This window comes from Bison bison, unplaced genomic scaffold (assembly GCF_000754665.1).
Source record: "Bison bison bison isolate TAMUID 2011002044 unplaced genomic scaffold, Bison_UMD1.0 scf7180017864180, whole genome shotgun sequence".
In the NCBI taxonomy this organism is placed as follows: Eukaryota; Metazoa; Chordata; class Mammalia; order Artiodactyla; family Bovidae; genus Bison; species Bison bison.
This window is the reverse complement of record NW_011494752.1, coordinates 14,295,929-14,313,867: the sequence shown is the minus strand read 5'-3', so window position 1 is coordinate 14,313,867 and position 17,939 is coordinate 14,295,929. Positions and strand designations below refer to the sequence as shown.

At 46.5% G+C, this 17,939-nt stretch overlaps 2 protein-coding genes across 3 annotated transcripts in view; one reads left to right on the top strand and one right to left on the bottom strand.

The window, feature by feature from the left end:
• Positions 1–1,830: 1,830 nt before the first annotated feature.
• LOC104990879 (putative germ cell-specific gene 1-like protein 2) lies at positions 1,831–9,840 on the bottom strand. Its single transcript, XM_010843193.1, has 5 exons — positions 9,543–9,840; positions 6,239–6,286; positions 5,025–5,174; positions 3,106–3,217; positions 1,831–2,089 (listed from the first exon to the last, which is right to left on the bottom strand). Exons 1-5 carry the CDS (start codon positions 9,838–9,840, stop codon positions 1,831–1,833), a joined length of 867 nt encoding a protein of 288 aa, XP_010841495.1.
• A 3,039-nt stretch (positions 9,841–12,879) lies between these two features.
• GLP2R (glucagon-like peptide 2 receptor) overlaps positions 12,880–17,939 on the top strand; it is a 42,561-nt gene continuing 37,501 nt past the window's right edge. For both annotated transcript variants that reach the window (XM_010843013.1, XM_010843012.1), the window contains exon 1: positions 12,880–13,199. In XM_010843013.1, coding sequence (XP_010841315.1) covers positions 13,011–13,199 — 189 coding nt within the window. In that variant the 5' untranslated portion in view covers positions 12,880–13,010. The remainder of the gene's footprint in view (positions 13,200–17,939) is intronic.

The following is a 17,939-nucleotide window of genomic DNA, read 5'->3' as shown; positions in this document are numbered from 1 at the left end:
ACTTCCCTGGGGTTCCTGTGGTTAAGAGTCTGTGTTTCCAATGCAGGGGGCATGGGTTCAGTCCCTAGACAGGGAACTAGATCCCACATGCCACGTGGTGTGGCCAAAAATAAAAAAATAAAAGAAAGCAGAGGGCCTTGGAAACTCAGAGAATGCAGCAAAGTCGGTTTTGACCTGAGCCTTGGGGACTAGTCACCTCTTGTCCGGCCCGATGTGTCGTTCATCACTGACTCCTTTCCCCAGATGCCGTGTATCCTGTTTGCTGACGTCAGTTTCTCTCACATGACTCCAGAACATATTCGTTTCTTCCTTGGAAACTTCAGGCATAAGTTTTTTTTTTTAAAAGAACTGAGTGTCTCTTTGGGGACTTTTCTTTTGGATTTCCTTTTCTCTAGGATCAGACTCTCTCAATGTTGTGACATTGACACAGGATTTACCTACACAGACGCACAGGGGTGACAAGTCCTATAAAAGAATATGCACCCTGTGGAGGGCAGGGCCTTTGAGTATGAACTCTTCTGCTCCAGAGGACCCCAGCACGCCTTCCTCGTGTTGGACTCATTCCAGGAAAAAGCCATTTAATACCACTTTGGATATGCCTGGTTCAACATAGCACAACATTCCATAGGCAGATCCACAACTATGAAGAAGTTAGCTGAACTGCCCCTTATTCTCTGACAGTCTACATGGGGCTGCTGCTGCTGCTGCTAAGTCGCTTCGGTCGTGTCCGACTGTGTGCGACCCCACAGACGGCAGCGCACCAGGCTCCCCCGTCCATGGGATTTTCCAGGCAATAGTACTGGAGCGGGGTGCCATTGCCTTCTCTGATACATGGTACAGTTCAGCATAAATGGATTGAGTGATTTTATTGGAAACATTCAGACTTTTTTTCAGAAATGATATATTCACTACACACATAAACACATTTTAAAATATGAATCTAAGCTAGGATGCATTTAGAATTATTAGGATATGGCAGTTCATTTCCCCCCCCTAAAACCCAAGTTATGTGTTTAACAATCGGTGGCCTCAATACCATGTTAGTTTGAAATGCAAAATAGGTGTATATAATATTGTAACTGAACAAGTTAGGAAACACGCAGCATACCACTGTTTCAAACAAGACTTTCAGGTTTCACTGTGTTTATTTTTAGAAGCAGAAGTGCCTGGCAATTTAATTTAAGCACCACAATTCAAACATTTGTTCCACTTAGCTGTGACAAGATGTCATTCCATTCAGCCCTTATTATTTTGTTTTATCACTTGATTATCCTTCCAAACTGATTTTCCTATAGGTGGAAAGTAAAACATTTAGAAGAAAATGTATTTTAAAAATAACACAAAACTGATTTTTAAATTCATTTCTTCCCAATTAAAACAGAAAAAAATATAGGATAGTCACATGTACTATTAATCTGTGTGTGTCAATTAAGGAAAAAGACTTTCTAGACTCTTTTGTCAACATAACTGTGTGGGCAACAAATCTACATTGTTTTAGTCAAAGCCTTGTTTTCCCCTTCCTTCAGCTCTTCCTCTTAGCCCTCACATGTGCCTACTTTCTCTGTCACCCTAATTAAACTGTCAGGAAAGCTTGGGATGCTCACTTATACTAGAGTGTCAATGGTTGATATTTTCTGTAGGTGTTATCTCATTTAAAAATACTGGCATTATAACAGGAATCAGAAGTTGAAGGCAAAGGTGTTTAGTGAAGGGTAAGATGGCAGGTGGGAGGTTTACTTCACAGCCTTGTGAAGCCCACTCCAGGGATGCTCCTTGTAGACAAGCGTCTGGTGTGTCTGCCTGTGCAGATCTGTCAGCCATGAACCCTGGCTAGCACATGGACACCTTGCCTGCAGCCTCTGGTGGCAGGTGCTTAGATACACCAATGAGGGCACACCCCGCAGGGCTGGGAGCAGCTTCTGTTTCCCAAACACTTTCTGAAGCCTTGGGTTTCTGGAAGTCTTGTGGAGAGTGCCGACTGCCCTTCTGTCCACTTTTTTTCTCTGCGAGATCCCGGCGGGCTGCTGTGTATCTGCTTGTGGCCATGACCGATGCAACCATGCACAGGGCAAAGGAACCCCAGGCGAGGCTGTCAACAAAAGGCATGGTTAGGAAAGGGTGCCAGAGAAGGCAATGGCAACCCACTCCAGTACTCTTGCCTGGAGAATCCCAGGGACGGAGGAGCCTTGGTGGGCTGCCGTCTATGGGGTCGCACAGAGTCAGACACGACTGAAGTGACTTAGCAGCAGCAGCAGCAGCAGGAAAGGGTGCAGGGCTGATTCCAGGGCTTCCTGCTGGGATGGAAAATCAACTCCCGGTTCTACCCAATTTGGACCTGGGTTTGGGCTTCCCCAGTGGCTCAGACAGTAAAGAATCTGCCTGCAATGCAGAAAACCTGGGTTCGATCACTGGGTTGGGAAGATCCCCTGGAGCAGGGAACGGCTACCTGCTCTAGTATTCAGGCCTGGAGAAGTCCATGGACAGAGGAGCCTAACGGGCTACAGTCCATGGAGTCACAAAGTGTTGGACATGACTGAGCGACTAATGCTTTGAATCACAGATCTCAGAGAGCAGTCAACGTGTTTTTGTTGGGAATGTGTGAATGGTAATGAGAACCAGACTTGGGAGTCAGGCATGCACTGTGGGTTTGCACACATCTCTCATTAACTGTGCAACCTTGAGCTGGTGACTTCACATTTCTGTATCCAATTCTGCATCAAGTCTTTCTAGTAGAACTTCTGTGTCATGGCCTGTCTTTCCATTAGAATCGAGGACGGGGTCTCTCTTCACTGAAATATTTATTAAGAATTATAATAGGACTTTTCTCCTTAAACCATGTTCAAGAAAGTAACAGCAGCACTATCTCTGTTTCTTGAGCGCTTCACTCTGTGCCAAGAATTTTATAAACATAACCTTACATTCTCATAAAAATATCTGAACTGGGTTTTATCATTTTATAGATGAGGAATCTGAGCTACAGAAAGGTTGAGGAACTAACCCAAAGTCCCAAGAGTAGCAGGTGGTGGAGCCGTGGCCAAGGGCGGTGGTGGTGGTCCTAGAAAACCTGTGTGCATCCCAGCTGGTCCACCGTGGCCAGCGACTCACCAGTATGACCAGCCGTAGTCCCACGTCTGAGGCTTCCAATCTTCTGGCCCAAGGTTCACGGTGATTTGAAAAATGGTTGTGTACATCATGTGGGCCACCATGGCTAGGAGCCCTGTACAAGGAAAGCTTGTGAGCTACAGTCAAGAATGCAGTTTTTTACAGCACATGGGTTGGCTGTCCTAGCCCACTAACATCCTCCTTGAGCCCTTCCAAGCAGCCTTCATGTTTTACACGTCTACTGATTTCTTAAGAGTCACCAATCTACACGGTGGTGAATGTTCCTTTGCCATGTCATCTGTCTCAAGACCACCTCCTTTTTCTATTTTATCATGTCGCTGTGGGGTGTTTTTTTTTTTTTTTCCCTGCTCATACAGCTCAGCATGTGGGATCTTAGTTTCCTGACCGAGGATCAAACCTGCGCCCCTTGGATTGGAAGCTCGGAGTCTTAACTACTGGGCCACAAGTGAAGTCCCCAGAGGCACCGATTTTATATCCTCTGTTTTCCAGAACAGGGAAGAGGTCCTTGAGCTACATTTAGCCTGAAGCCATACTTTCCTAAATTCTGTCACTTTTTATTTTGAATGTGGATTGTTTGCTAACACAGAAAAACTTTGCATAAAAATCGGAATAGGTTCTGGCCACAGTAGACTTTCACAGCAGGAACTGGTCAGTTCCCAATGTGATTTTCTGTTCTCTGTAAGTGAATTGATCTTTTTGCTTGAGGACCCAGACGATTTTCTTTTCCTTTAACAGTTTTAGTGGGGTATGTCTAGGACTTGAATGTACTGTGTCATTTTTTTCCCCCCAGGTATTAGAGTTTTATATGCATAGATTTTGGTCTTTTGTTCCAGAAAGTTTCTTTGAATATTACTTTTAAATATTAGTTATTTTGTCTTTCTTTTTCAGGGCTCCCATTACAGGGCTATGTTTTAATTTAATAAACGTATGGCAGGGAGTGACCAACTGTGGCTTCAATGGTCAAATAGAAAGTAGTTTTGGGACTTCTCTAGTGGTCTATGGTCTTCCCTAGTCTATGGGTTCAGACAGTAAAGAATCTGCCTGCAATGCAGGAGACCGGGATTCCATCCCTGGCTCAGGAAGAGGCCCCGGGGAAGGGAATGGCAACAGGCTCCAGTACTGTTGCTGGAGAGTCCCATTTGTTGCTAGACAGAGGAGCCTGCTAGCTACAGTTCATGGGGTCGCAGAGTCAGACACAACTTAGCAACTGAACAACAGTAATGGAAAAATTACTTGGACAACACAGAAGACCAAAAAGAGGAGTTCTTTACTCACAGGGCTATTGACCCCACTTGGATAATTTTTAACAAGCTGCCATTTTTGAGTACTTACTATATACTGTGTGCGTTCTTATTGAGTCATCACCACAGCATTTTGTTTGTTTTTGTATGTTTTGGCTGCACTGGCATGCAAGATCTTCCCTGACCGGGATCAGATCCATGCTCCCTGTAGTGGAAGCACAAATTCTTAGCCACCAGACTGCCAGGGAAGTTCCATCACAGCTTTCTGAGGCAGCTAATTAGAGAAGTGAAGCTACTTGCCCAGAATCACACAGCCAGCAAGTTGGAGATCTCTGAATCCAGGCAGTATTTCTCCACGGACTCATGCTTAACCATTGTACAAATAGGGCAGTCTCTGTCCTCAAAGCCAGTGGACTTCTTCCCCCACAGTTGTAACAAAGACATGCTGATAAATTTTGCTCTCCATTTGTGCCTATCCCCACTTTTTTCATCAGCCCCCCATTGCTTCCACCAATGGGATTAATTTGGTATCTTCTCCAGTGGACCAGTTGTCCCGCTGAATGGGCCAGTGATAGGAAGAGCCAGTCTGGAGCTCTGCCAGTTCCCTTGGGGGTAGGCTGTAGGGAATTTGCCTGTTCTGATAATGCTCTTGGAAAGTACCTGCAAGCACGGTGAGGATGGCTACTGAGGCATCCACCTTGAGCCAGTGGAACCCAGAGTGATGCCTCACTCTGGAGCCCAGGAGGACTGCACTTGTCAATGTCAGTAGGATATTCAGGACCTCAGCCCCGATAGACAGCCACAAGACACCTGCAAATGTAAGGATAAAAGAGATGCTGGGACTCAGAAATATAGATTCTTTACCATCTGAGCCACCAGGGGAGCCCCTTAGAAATACTAGGATATTCAATCATGTGATTCGGGTCACTTCTAAAACAAAAAATAAACAAATAAAAACCACCACGGGGTGAAAACCACAGAAACCTCTACTGAGTCTTGGAAAGTTGACAATGCAAGGGGAGTCCTGGGGCTTGAAAGAGAAGCTTTGGGAAGATTGTCATTAGCTGGGAGGGAAAAAAATACTAAGCAAAATTCTTCCTGAAGGATGCTGGAGGTCCCATTCTCCAGTTCAGAAGTTAACCATGTTATTTTGATTCCACCAGAAGACACTATCTTCATTTTTTGAAGGAGAGGGTAAACTTTACCAGGGCGGACGAAGGAGTCTGAGCATTGAGGCCCCCTGATTCGAGATGCCAAGAATCTCATTTGTTTCCATGTCAACCTACAATTTATCCTTTTGGTGGGACCCCTCCTGCTGCTTCAAGGAAATAGGTTGGATGTGGAGTGAATAAAAGGGGCAGAGAGCGAAACTGTTATTTGCAAAAAGCCTCCTATAAGGCAGTTTGGTCCTGGGGACACAGCAATGAATGAAAGAGACATCGTCCATGTCATCACAAAAGCTAAATTCTTGCTGGGGAAACGATATAGGAAAGTAAGTTTAAATTTGATGAGTGTTACAGAGAGGGAAAACGCTATTGGCAGTGATGAGCTAGACTCATCTTTTTTCCTGCTCTGCGGTCACCTTGCATTGATAGTTTGAAATTGGCCTCGGTGGGAGTATTCACACCCCGAAAAGCTGCAAATACCGCCTATCAAGGCATCCCCCTCCTCCCTGCAGAGTTGATGGTTTAACCTTTTTTAGCATTACTGCCTACAGGGCCCATGAAAAGAGCCAGTGGCTCTGTGGGACTTGAATTCATGGAAAAACTATAAATAACTCGTTCATGTTTCCCCCCACCCCCGCCAACCGAAACCATAGACATTGTCCGAATGGTGAGAAGGGCTGGTGGACAGAACATGAGGAAGGTGTTTACCTTGTTCTTCAGCTGGTATTACACTCTGGAAACTTCTGCAGTTTTCACCTGGAAGTAAAAGAAGACAGAATCAAGTAGGGTGAACCTTGACAACGAGGGACAAGCTGTGTTTCCAGCCCCCCTTGGCTGAACCCACATCATTCTGAACAAGGATTGGGGAGTGTGGCTTTATTGTTCCCATAGAGGTGGTGCCCCTCCCTGGAGCATCATGATGCAATCCGGCCCCAGGGAATCCAGGCTGGGTCAAATGCCTTGTTATGGCCGAGGACTGGGGGTGGAAATTATGGGGTGGGTGGGTGCGGGTCACTTCCGGTCAGAAGCTTTACGAGTTAGTGTTTTGCCTAAAAGTTCTCATTTTCTTGCCTCTGAGATCACAGAAGCCTATGTCCGGGTGGAGCCTCTCTCTGCCTGGATCCCTGAGTGGCTCCAGTGAGGAGACACCACTTGCCAACCGGCAAAATACAAATAGCAAGAACTAGAAATGAATTTGGTGGTTTAAACCTGTGGGACTTGGATGTTGTTTGTTATTACAGCATACCCTAGCCCATCTGGACTGATGCTGCACGACTGGATGCTGGACTTCCCAAACAGCATCCAGGATGACGTGAGTCTCAAATAATTTCTTTCTGGGTAGAGGGGAAAGTGACAGTGTTTGTAATCATTTTAAGAAATGAAATAGAGCAGATTCAGAACTATCTCTGCTATGAAGTGAGTCAGTTACTTGCACTCCATCCTGCTTTCTGGAGTGGGAGAGGAAAGGAAAGAGTTATGTGTGTGAGTACCAGGTACCAGGCAGAACCCACCCTCAGACTTATTCTGTGCTCCAGGGGGTGTGCTTTGCCTGTATCATCAGTCATGTTGCACATATTGGCTAGAAAAGCTTGTGCTGCCCCCTGTGAGGTTTAGTCCCTTTGAAGGATATGAGTCCTTGGTTATCTACTGAGTATATTGATGTCACCAAATTCCGGTTTGGGGGTGAGTAATGGATGGAGGATTTGACACCAGGGCGAATCACCCTCTGGGATGTTGTCCCAGGTGGGTACCCCCGTCTTGCTCCATTAACATATCAGCTCCGAATTGAATCATAGATGGTGGAGTGGGAGGAGCCGAGGACATGCCTGATTTGTCTCTGCACGGTTAGGAAGAGTGTGTCTTAGGACCTCTGAGAGGGAAACACGGTACAGAAAACACGGGTAGAGGCAGTTTCAGCATTAGAACTGGGCTTGCAGGGGCCCAGTACTGCCCCAAGACTGTCCTGCCGCATCAGTGATTCAACCCAGGAGCTTAGGTGCCAGGAAGACACATCCTGAGGCTCCCAGTCTGGGCTGCTAGGAGCTAAAAGACGCAAATGTTAGGGGCAAAGATCATTGACTCTTATTTTGTTTTTTCTTTTTTTGTTTGTTTTAATTGGAGGATAATAGCTTTATAGTGTTGTGTTGGTTTCTGTGGTTCAACAATGCGAATCGGCCGTCAGTAACATATATCCCTACCCTCTTGAGATTCCCTCCCATCCCACCCGTTACTGACTCTTCAGAGGAATGGCTTTCCTATTTCTAAAATTGGTTTAATAGTCCCCATGTTAGCCTTGCTTTGAAGATACTGGATAGGAAGAATCCTCCTGCCAATGCAGGAGACTCGGGTTCGATCCCTGGGTCGGGAAGATGCCCTGGGGAAGGGAATAGCTACCCACTCCAGTATTCTTGCCTAAGAAATCCCATGGATAGAGGAGCCTGGTGGGCTGCAGTCCATGGGGTTGAAGAGTCGGACACGACTGAGCAACAAACACTTAGATAGGAAAGCTTCTCTCCTGGTTAGTATGCACTTAAACCCTACTGCTGTCTTTCTGCTTAATGCATGGAGGACTGGACATCTAACTAGCCTTCTGGTGAGGGCTGCCTTATCTCAATGGGGGGTAAAAGGAGGCCAGTCCAGAGCCAGGGGCAGGGCAGAGTGAAAAATGAGACCAGCCAAGGAGATTAAGAGAATTCACAATAGCTTAGAAGGGTGAGTTTAGTGTGGATCAGACCGCAGTGACCCCTTGGTTAATATGAATCCTCAGAAATGATGTTCCTTTTGAATAGGTCCAGCAGGATTAAAAGGAAAAAATCTTTATAAATCCCATGAAGCCAGACAGGCAGGTGTTACATAGCTGGACAGAAGTTTGCCAGCCAAGCGGTACAGCCAGCCTGCCTGGGAGACGGTGTCAGAGTCCTGGGGACGGACTGTGGCGCCCCGTCTGCTTTTTCTCCCCAGACCCCCACCCGCTGTGGTGTGCCTAGGCCCCTCTGTGCTTGAATTTCTTGGTTCAGCAGAACCGCACAGAGTCTGGAATCAACACATTCTGCTGACTAATTCATTCACCCAGGAGAAAGAATATTGAGTTGAAAAGCTGCCCCAACCATGAATGTTTGGTTTTTTCTATTTCTTTTTTTAAAAAACTTTTTATTTTGTATTGGGGTAGAGTCGATTAACAATGCTGTGATAGTTTCAAGTAAACAGCAAAGGGACTTGGTCATACATATACATGTATCCATTCTCCCCGAACTCCTCTCCCATCCGGGCTGCCACATAACATTGAGCAGAGTTCCTTGTGCTCTACAGTAGGTCATTGTTGATTATCCATTTTAAATACAGCAGAGTGTACATGTCCATCCCAAGCTCCCTATCCTTCCACCTGGCTACCTACCATAAGTTCATTCTCTAAGAGGAGTTTTTGTTTTACATCTTCATTTCAGACAATGCGTTCTCTTTTTAGAGGCATTGGGAAGAAGGTGCAGAGCCATTTAGAAAATGACCTCCAGGTAGGGGGGTCACTACATAGCACTCCAGGTAGGGGGTCCCCAGGAGGACTCTATTAGGGTGTCCAACAGAGGGTCAACTTTTAGGGGGGTGCAGATGAAGCTGATTAAGAAGGGGAATACCCAGGAAGCTGCAGTGGGCAGCAGAGCTGGGGGTGACCAGACTCCCTTTGATCCCTTTCTTGTGCTTGTTCAGGGCCCAGGAGCATCCTCCCCAGGCTGGAGTCCTTGCAGCCAGGTCTCCGTAGCCCTCCTCGTCCCTCCTGTCCCTCTCTGTGGGTGCCACCATCCACCTCCAGTTGTAATCTGCTCCTTTCCTTATGCATCAACTCGCCCAGGCATTTGTGCTAAATTAGACTGACTAGCAGATGTGCAATCTCCCTGCAGGGGCCCCAGGCTGCAGTCTTCCCAGGCCGGCTCTCTTGGGTCTAGGTGATATTTTCACATGGAAAGCCAGAGAGCTTACATCCCCGAACCACCAGAGGACCCGTTTATGCTGAGCTCACCTGTGCTTCCAAGCGTCTCCTCGCACGACTGCCAGAGCCCCACGTGGAACCTGCGCTGGACGAACTTGTCGTCCCCCATCTCCCAAATGTACTGGACGGCCTGGGTCCCATTGTCGCTGCTGCCACGGCTGTAGTGGATGCAGTGCAGCACCCCCGGACGATCCTGGCACAGCGGCTTTGCCACCCGCCGTGTGCCCTCGCACCAGTAGCTGCTGCTCACGGCTGTGAGGGAGAAGGTGAGGGCCAGGCAGACCGGGAGGAGGGCCAGAGCCCGCTGCTGCCTAGCCCACTGGTCCATGGCTGAATGCGGGGTGCAGCGGCAGGATGAGCAGTGGGGTCCCCCTCGCTTGCCTCATCCTGGTACCCGCCCCACCTCGGTCCACCATCTGGCATCCTTACCTCTCCCTGCACGTCCCCCTGGGGAACTGGTGCTCTCCAGGGTGTGACATCTGTGCCCGAAGGAGCCACAGAGCTGGGCCGTGCTCCCTTCAACACTGTCAGCCCTTCAGTCCTTCCCATGATGTAGGGGTGCTGGTTTTCTGTTTTTGTTCTCTTTTTTTTTTTTGCAAGGGCAGAACTTCATTTATTCCCATGTGATGTGAGCAACTCTTTTGTTGAACTGGATGACTGTTTTTAGATACTGGAAGACCATGTCCTTCCGTTTTGTGTTAGGCACGATGGAATAGCTACAGATCCAACTCGAAATGCTCTTAAATTTGATTCGTGTTTTTCACACTTTCACCATCACTTTCTAAAGAACTGTTTATTTTGAATTGGAGTATAGCTGATTAACAATATTGTGATAATTTTAGGTGAACAGCGAAGGTTCTCAGCTGTCCATATACATGTTTCCATTCTCCCCCAAACTCCCTTCCCATCCAGGCTGCTGCAAAACACTGAGCACAGATGCCATTTTTATTCTTCTTTAAATTGTGATGAAATACACATAATACAGAGTTTACTGTCTTAATCATTTTTAAGTGCACTCTTAAGTACATTCAAGTCTGCCACAAAGCTCCAGAACTCTTTTTATCTTGCAAAAACTGAAATTCTGTCCCCACTAAATGCCAATTCCCCATTCCTCTTTCCCCAGCCCCTATGATACTCTCCATGAATTTGGTCACTCGAGTTATATGTGGAATTTGTCTTTTTGTGACTGACTTATTTCACGTGGCATGATGTCCTCAAGGGTTCCACGTGGCATCTGGAACACAAAGGTTCTCCATTCTATGATAGACACCTCCCAAAGACAAACCCCCCTCCCCCATCATGACAGAGAATCAACCTGGGCAGGTGGGAAAAAAGGCCGGTGTTATCTGGGTCCACATCGCTTAGCCTGGATTTTCCGGCTGGCAAAGACCAAGGACTGTGCTGTGAGCTGAGTCTGTCTGTGTGGTTGCCAACCAGTCTTGTGGGAAGAGGAGTTACCTCATTTTATCACTAGATGGCATCCATCCAACGAGTGGGGAAGTCGTGTGTAGCTGTCCCCTCCCCACAACCCCTGTCCCTTTAGAAAAAGGCTGTTTTTGAGAAAAAGTTCAGAGAGGCTAGACAGAATATTCTTATCAAGCAGGCAGCACTGTTTTTGCAAGTAGGCGATTGGGAAGACAATCTGTAAAGTGCATCACAGACTAGCTTTACAGCCGTATGGAAGGATCAGAACCATCATGTGGGCAGTTTTCTCCCTCTGGGTTACTCCATTCCTCTCTCTGCTGTCCCAGAGGGATGACCACATGGATTCCAGAGGTCGCATCATTATGTGAGTCCATCTTGGGGTAGGGGGTCTGTGTTCATTTTGAATGTTTTACTGCTGGTATTTAAAATCTCGCCATGTGTTTGTTTGTTTGTTTGTTTGTTTGTTTTAAGCTGTCAAAGGATTTCTATTAAGGGATGCTCACCTGTTTTGCCCCAACTGTTCAAAGTTCACTCACTTGGGAAAGTTAGCCAAGATGAGAGCCTCTGGTCCAACTTATGGGGGGAAAAATAGCCTAAATGGAAACACGGTGTTCCTGTCTCTTGCTGACCTGCATTTCATACAATCAGGACGTCTTCTGTGGAATCTCAAGTTCAGGAAAGGCTTGGAAGGGGCTGGACAGGGAGGGGTGGATGAGAAGGGCCAAGCAGAGTATCTCAGAGATACAGTGCTGAACCTCCTAGAAAAAATGAACTCACCTAGAGGGTTAGGGTCAGATATGGGACCTTATCAAGCTTCTGTGGTCAGGTGACTGGTCAGAAGACCTAGGTATCTTGGCTCTGCCTTTAACATGCTGTGTGGTGTTGGGCAAGCCACTTAACCTCTCTGAACCTCAATGTTGCAGCCATCAAGCAGAGAACTAACCATCCCCTCACAGGGTTATTTTAAGGATGAAGGAAGTAGGCTGTCAGGTGAGAAGATTTTGTCCATGTGAGTTGTGGTGGAAAACTACACACCTGTTAGTTGGCAATAATGGATCATGGGTTCTGACAAAGGATCTGCCTGGTGGACTGAGCAACCTTTGCTCACAGGTGAGAGCCATCTAGAGGCGAGCACGTTTTTTGACTTTTCAGCATGTTGGTTTGCTGCTATGAAGCAGGAGCTCAAGTCGGTGATGGGGTTTTGTTTTGTTTTAAGTATTTATTGGCTGTTCTGGGTCTTTGTGGCTGTGCAGGGGCTTTCTCTAGCTCCAGAGAATGAGGGCTGCTCTGTAACTGTGGTGTGTGAGCTTCTCACTGCGGGGCTTCTCTTGTGCAACACAGGCTCTAGCACACTCAGGCTTCTATAGTTGTGGCACATGGGCTTAGCTGCTCCACGTCATGTGGAATCCTATTTTCCCCGGCCAGGGACTGAACCCATGTCCCCTGCCTGGCCAGGTGGATTCCCAACCACTGGACCCCCAGGGAAGCCCACTGATGGGGGTTTTGCTTCAGGCCCTGGGGCAGGAGCTGGTGTCTCCTGGGCAGAAAAGCTGTCTTTCTGGAAGTCTTGGCATAAACAGGGCCAGAGGAGACCCTGCCTTGGTAGCTGGGCTCAGCCCATCCTGGACAAACTTAAAGCCTCAATAACAAGTGTCCCCCATGATGAAGATGCCCACCTCAGACCTGGAGGCCCATCCTCCCACCACTGGTCCTCAGGGCCTGGAATCCAGGTCAGTCCCACTCTGGTCCTTTGCAGCTGGTGGGGCTTCAGGGGTGGAACCCACCGGCTGCCTTGCCTCTTCTCCTGGGCGGCCTCTGCCCAGGAAGTCCCAGCACTTGGGGAAGGTCTGGGAAAAATCTCCCTGCCTTTTGAGGGGGAGGCGGGACGGGGGATGAGAAACTTTGGAGATTCGGTAGATGGCTCTAGACTGGGCCAGACGCTCTCAGGGGCGGTGTGCAGAGGGTTTGTGCAAACATCTTGCTGGAGGAAGAGGAATGCAAGAGGCGGCCGCCTGCGGTACATCTTGGACCGTTCGAAGGATGTGCTGACACTTGTGACCCACAGCAAGAAAGATGAGGCCGGGGCCGAGCTGGGCAGGGTCCCGGAGGAGGGCAGTGAGCCCCCTGCCTGGAGCCCATGTGCTGCTCATGGGCACCCCTGCTGCCCAGGGGGCTGGGCCTCTCTCCTCCCCCCACAAGCTGGCTCACTGGACCCCTGCGAGGCCCTTCCTGGCCCTTCTGCTTCTGGTTTCCATCAAACAAGTAAGAGCCGTTTGTATTATTATTGTTATTGTTATTATTATCAGTTGTATGTATTTTCTGACGATAGAAGCACTTCAGGCCTCTTGTGGGCAATTTGGAAAATGTAAAATGGTATTAAGGCAATGACAATCAACCATAACCCAAGCCTTCAGAGGTAATCACTGTTGATATTATGGCATATGTTCCTCAAATCCTTTTTCTATGCATTTTTTTTCTTCCCCAGCTGGAATTAGGATGTGGAAAACATTTTGTATCCTGGTCTCCCCTTTACATCAGATGATAAGCATTTTTGCATGTCAGCGTGAACTCTGCAAATAGCATTTAAAAATCCCTGCATGTTTCTTTTGTTCGCTTTCATCATTATTCCAGGTTTGAGTATTTAGACTGAATGAGTGGATTTTTTTTTCTTTCCTTCCTATCTTCCTTTTTCCTTCCTTCCTATTATAAAAATGCAGAATGCTTTTTGTTTACAGAAATAAACTCATAAAATCCAGAGATGTATAAATATAAACTACAAATTACTGTACTCCCACCACCCAGAGATCACCCTTATTCACAGTTTTTGGCTTACACTCATACTTTTCTACCATTTATTTACATATAGTTTAAAAGAAAAACAACAGTCTGCTTTTCTCCTTAACAAAATACTTATTAACCCAAGCTAACATTTTTGCTGAACACTTACTATGCTCCAGGTCTGATGCCAGGTCTGGGGCTCTTTATCTTATTTCATGCTCTCAGCAAACCTAGGAGGGAGGTTTTCCTGTTAACCCCATTTATAGATGAGAAAACTGAAGCTCAAGGAAGTTGAATGTTTTTCTGTCAGAAAATTGAGCTCTATGGCATGATGTTTAAGGACTTCAGGGGTGAATCATAATGTATGTTTGTAACTATCTTCTTTAGTTGGGCATTCTGGTAGCTTATTTTTTCTTATCCAAGGAGACGAGACATTTGCCCCTTCCCTTTGCGATTCCTTTTTTTTTCCAATTTTTTAAAGTGTATTTGGCTGTGCTGGGTCTTAGTTGCAGCATTTGCTGTTCAGTCGCTGAGTCGTGTCTGACTCTTTGTGAGCCCACGGACTGCAGCGTGCCGGGCTTCCCTGTTCTTCACTATCTTCTGGAGTTTGCTCCAACTCGTGTCCATTGAGTCTATGATGCCATCCAACCAGCTGAGAACTCTTAGTTGCAGCGTGTGGGTCTAGCATCCTGACCAGGGATGGAACCTGGGCCGCCTGGAATGGGAGTGAGGATTCTTAGCCACTGGACCCTCAGGGAGGTCCCTCAAGGTTTCTTCTTTATTCTGGGCCATGATGTGAAGGAGCTTCAGTTCCCTTCACCTGAGTGAGGAAGTACTTTGAGAACTCAATGCTTCTCTTCTTCCTTTGGTCCACGGGCAGAGTTCATCTCCGCTTGCAGCCTTGGATATCTGTATTCCTCCTGCCCCCACAGAGGGAGGGCTGGGGTGCTGGGTCTCATCATTGCTCACCTTATCAGACTTTCTCTGATGCTGGTCCAGAACCTGAGGGGCAGAAAACCCACACCAAATTCGCTACATCCACGTCCTCCCAGAGGCTGTAGTCAGTAGATGTGAACCCAGTCCAGGGTTGCCTGGGATTCTTGCCGTGGAGGCTGCCTCTCGGCGAGTGACCATAATGTTCCTGGGGCAGGTGGCCTGGGACTTCGTTAGTGGCGGGGCCGTTGTTGGAAGCTTTGATACAGATCTCTCACCCTTGCTCCAGTCCCCTGTCTCATATTCAAACGGAGTATATGTTCAGCTAACTCTCTGGTTTTGTCCATCTCCTCTCCACAACCGTGGGTTGGCTGTCTCTTAGGTGCCAAGTTCTGCTGCAGCACTTGGTATTTTGTCCTAATGGTCTTGCCCAAATCCCACAACGAGCCTCTGAAAAGGTGACTGTCACTGGCCACCAAGATTCACAGGATCTTGTCTGATCACCTGCGATGAGATAGCTTGTGAGCGGTGGAGACACTGCGCCTCCCCCCAGGCTACTTGAAAGTCCTGTGTTCTTTCTTCCCCAGCATTCCTTGGAAGCTGTTGACATACGAATATTTCTATGTGACAACAGCCAAATCTGCAGTGAGTCAGGCTGGCGGATGACGCTGACCAAGCCACACCTTGGTATATTTATAATCGATAATGTGCCTATGGGCAGCCTATCTTCCCCACCTCCACCACCCAGTCTGTTTTCAGAACCTCTTCCCTCTGTCTGTCCTGTGTTATGCGTATAAAATCCTGAAGACCCTCCTCTTGGTCACCCATCTTAAAGCCCAACTTCTTTCTCCAAATGTTTATGTTACACGAGCCTTGGCGTAGATTTCCGTGATGACTTTTGCTCGTAGCCGTTCACCCTGCATGGATATAAATGACCATGGCGTGTTTTTTTGGCAGGAAGTCACCATAAAATTCCCTTAATGAGAAATTCTCAGGGATAGTTTAGATTCTAAATTCGAGCTGGGAAACAGTGCTATATCCTCATGCCTCCTCCCCCTTCCCACAGCTCAGCTGAGTTAATTAGGAGTTGCTTTGGTGTCAAAAAATATAAACTCTTCAGGCTCTTTAAGAAGTGAATGTGTAGTTCTTTCATACTTTGCCAATGAGAGTGTAAAAAGGTGCATATTTTTAAATTAAAAAAAATTCTTTCTGGCTAGGATCATTTGGCAGTATTTTGTCAAAAGCTTTTAAAAATGTATAGTTGATGACCCAGAAATTCCAACTCAAAGAATTTTCCCTAAGAAAACAAAGATGTGCTCGAGTGTTTAGCTGTGAATATTTTCATTACAGCATCATTTATATTAGCAAACATCTAGAACAATGTAGGTGTTTAATTTGCTAGAGGATTTGAGAAATAAATTGTATCACATTCATCTGTAGAAAATTACAGAGCTCTTAAAATGATGTTTTAAAAGTATAGTTTTCGAAATGGAAATATAGGCACTGTGTATATTCTAGTGGAAAAAGAGACTACACAACAATATGATTTTTCTTTGGGGTTAAAATGAAAGAGAAAAGAAAGAAAAAAGAGAAAGGATTGTATGTGAGTGTAGAGAGAAGAGTCTGGAGGGAGATAGTTATTTCTGGGTAAAAAGATTAAGATTCCATTTCTTCTCCCCTTTCTGCTTGTCTTCATTTTTTATTTTATCTACAGTGAAGTCTATTCCTTTGGTAACAAAGAATAATAGAGGTTTTGTTGAAAGCAAGTCAACAGAAGCTTTTTTTTGCCTTTTTCTTAATCCATTCTCTGTTGAGTGAGTTGGTGCTGGTTACCCTTGCGAGAGAAAGAGGAATCAGGATTGAGCTGGATTTTTCCAGCTAGAAAATATCCACTCATCACTACTTTATTAGGATTTGGCTGTGATTGAACTTAGATTAGCCTTTCATGTTTTTGGTGTCCTTAGGTCAAGTACCTGGGAAGATAATTAGAGTTTGTCCAGCTTTTCTAGACTGATCAGATTGAGTGCTGCTTTGGTTTTATTTTTCTTTTGACCATGGCCGTCAGTCATGGGAAAGAACAGGGGGATAAGAGAATATTAGTCCATAGACAGCTCACATATAAGTTGATTTTATTGTCTCTCTCTCTGTTAGGTCCTGGTGCATATAAACAGCATTTTATCCAAGGAAAGGTCTTCACTTGGGTGACTTGGAGGATCCTGGAAGCTGATGATTTAGTTATCAACATCTCTGCCAAACTTGTAAAATTAATATAGTCAGTTATGTTCCCATTAGGACATGTGTTTCTTTAAACAGTGTGTTGCTAATGTACCATGGTGCCTCTTGGGCCATAACAGAGAAAGAGAGATTATTAATGGAGATTTAAAATGCACTGGAAACAGAAACCAAGGGATAAATACCAATTACTTCATCATTATTATCATCATGATAACTACTTACTGGATAATCCCATGGTTCCCAAACTGTGCTAAGATGTCCCAGGGCACCCCTGCTGTGAACTGGCAGGGGTGCTGTTAGGAATTTTCATTTTTTGAGGGAAGCAGGGATACACTCCATCTGCGAATGACGAACTTGAGGTAATCCATGGTTTCAACATTATATGGCACTACTTTCTTGCATGATGTATCTTTGCAAAGATGGGATTCTTTGCAGCTGCTGTGATAAAAAGCAAACACTGCAAAAACCAGGGCGGAACAGGAACACAGGTCGTAGTGGTCAATCTGACTGTTAGGTTTGAGATGTTTTACTATCCCCACTGGGCTTCCCTGGTGGCTCAGACAGTAAAGAATCCACCTGCAATGCAGGAGATATGGGTTCGATCCCTGGGTTGGGGAGATCCCCTGGAGGAGGGCATGGTCACCCACTCCAGTATTCTTGCCTGGAGAATCCCCATGGACAGAGGAGCCTGGCGGGCTGCAGTCCACGGGGTCACAGAGATTCCAAATGACTGAGCGACTAAGCACAAGCACACATCATCCCCAGTAGGTACTAAGTTGTTAGGAGGTAAATATTTAATAAGTTGTTCGGCCTATCTACTTAATTAATGCACTCTGTTTTTTGGCTGCTCTGGGTCTTTCTGCTATGCACGGGCTTTCTTTAGTTGCAGCACATGGGCGTCTCCTTGTGGAGGCTCCTCTTGTTGTGGAGCACAGGCTCTTGGTGTGTGGGCTTCAGTACTTGCAGCATGTGGGCTTAGTTGCCCTGCAGCAAGTTGAGTCCTCCCAGACCAGGGATCAAGCCCATGTGCCCTGCACTGGTGGCGAATTCTTAACC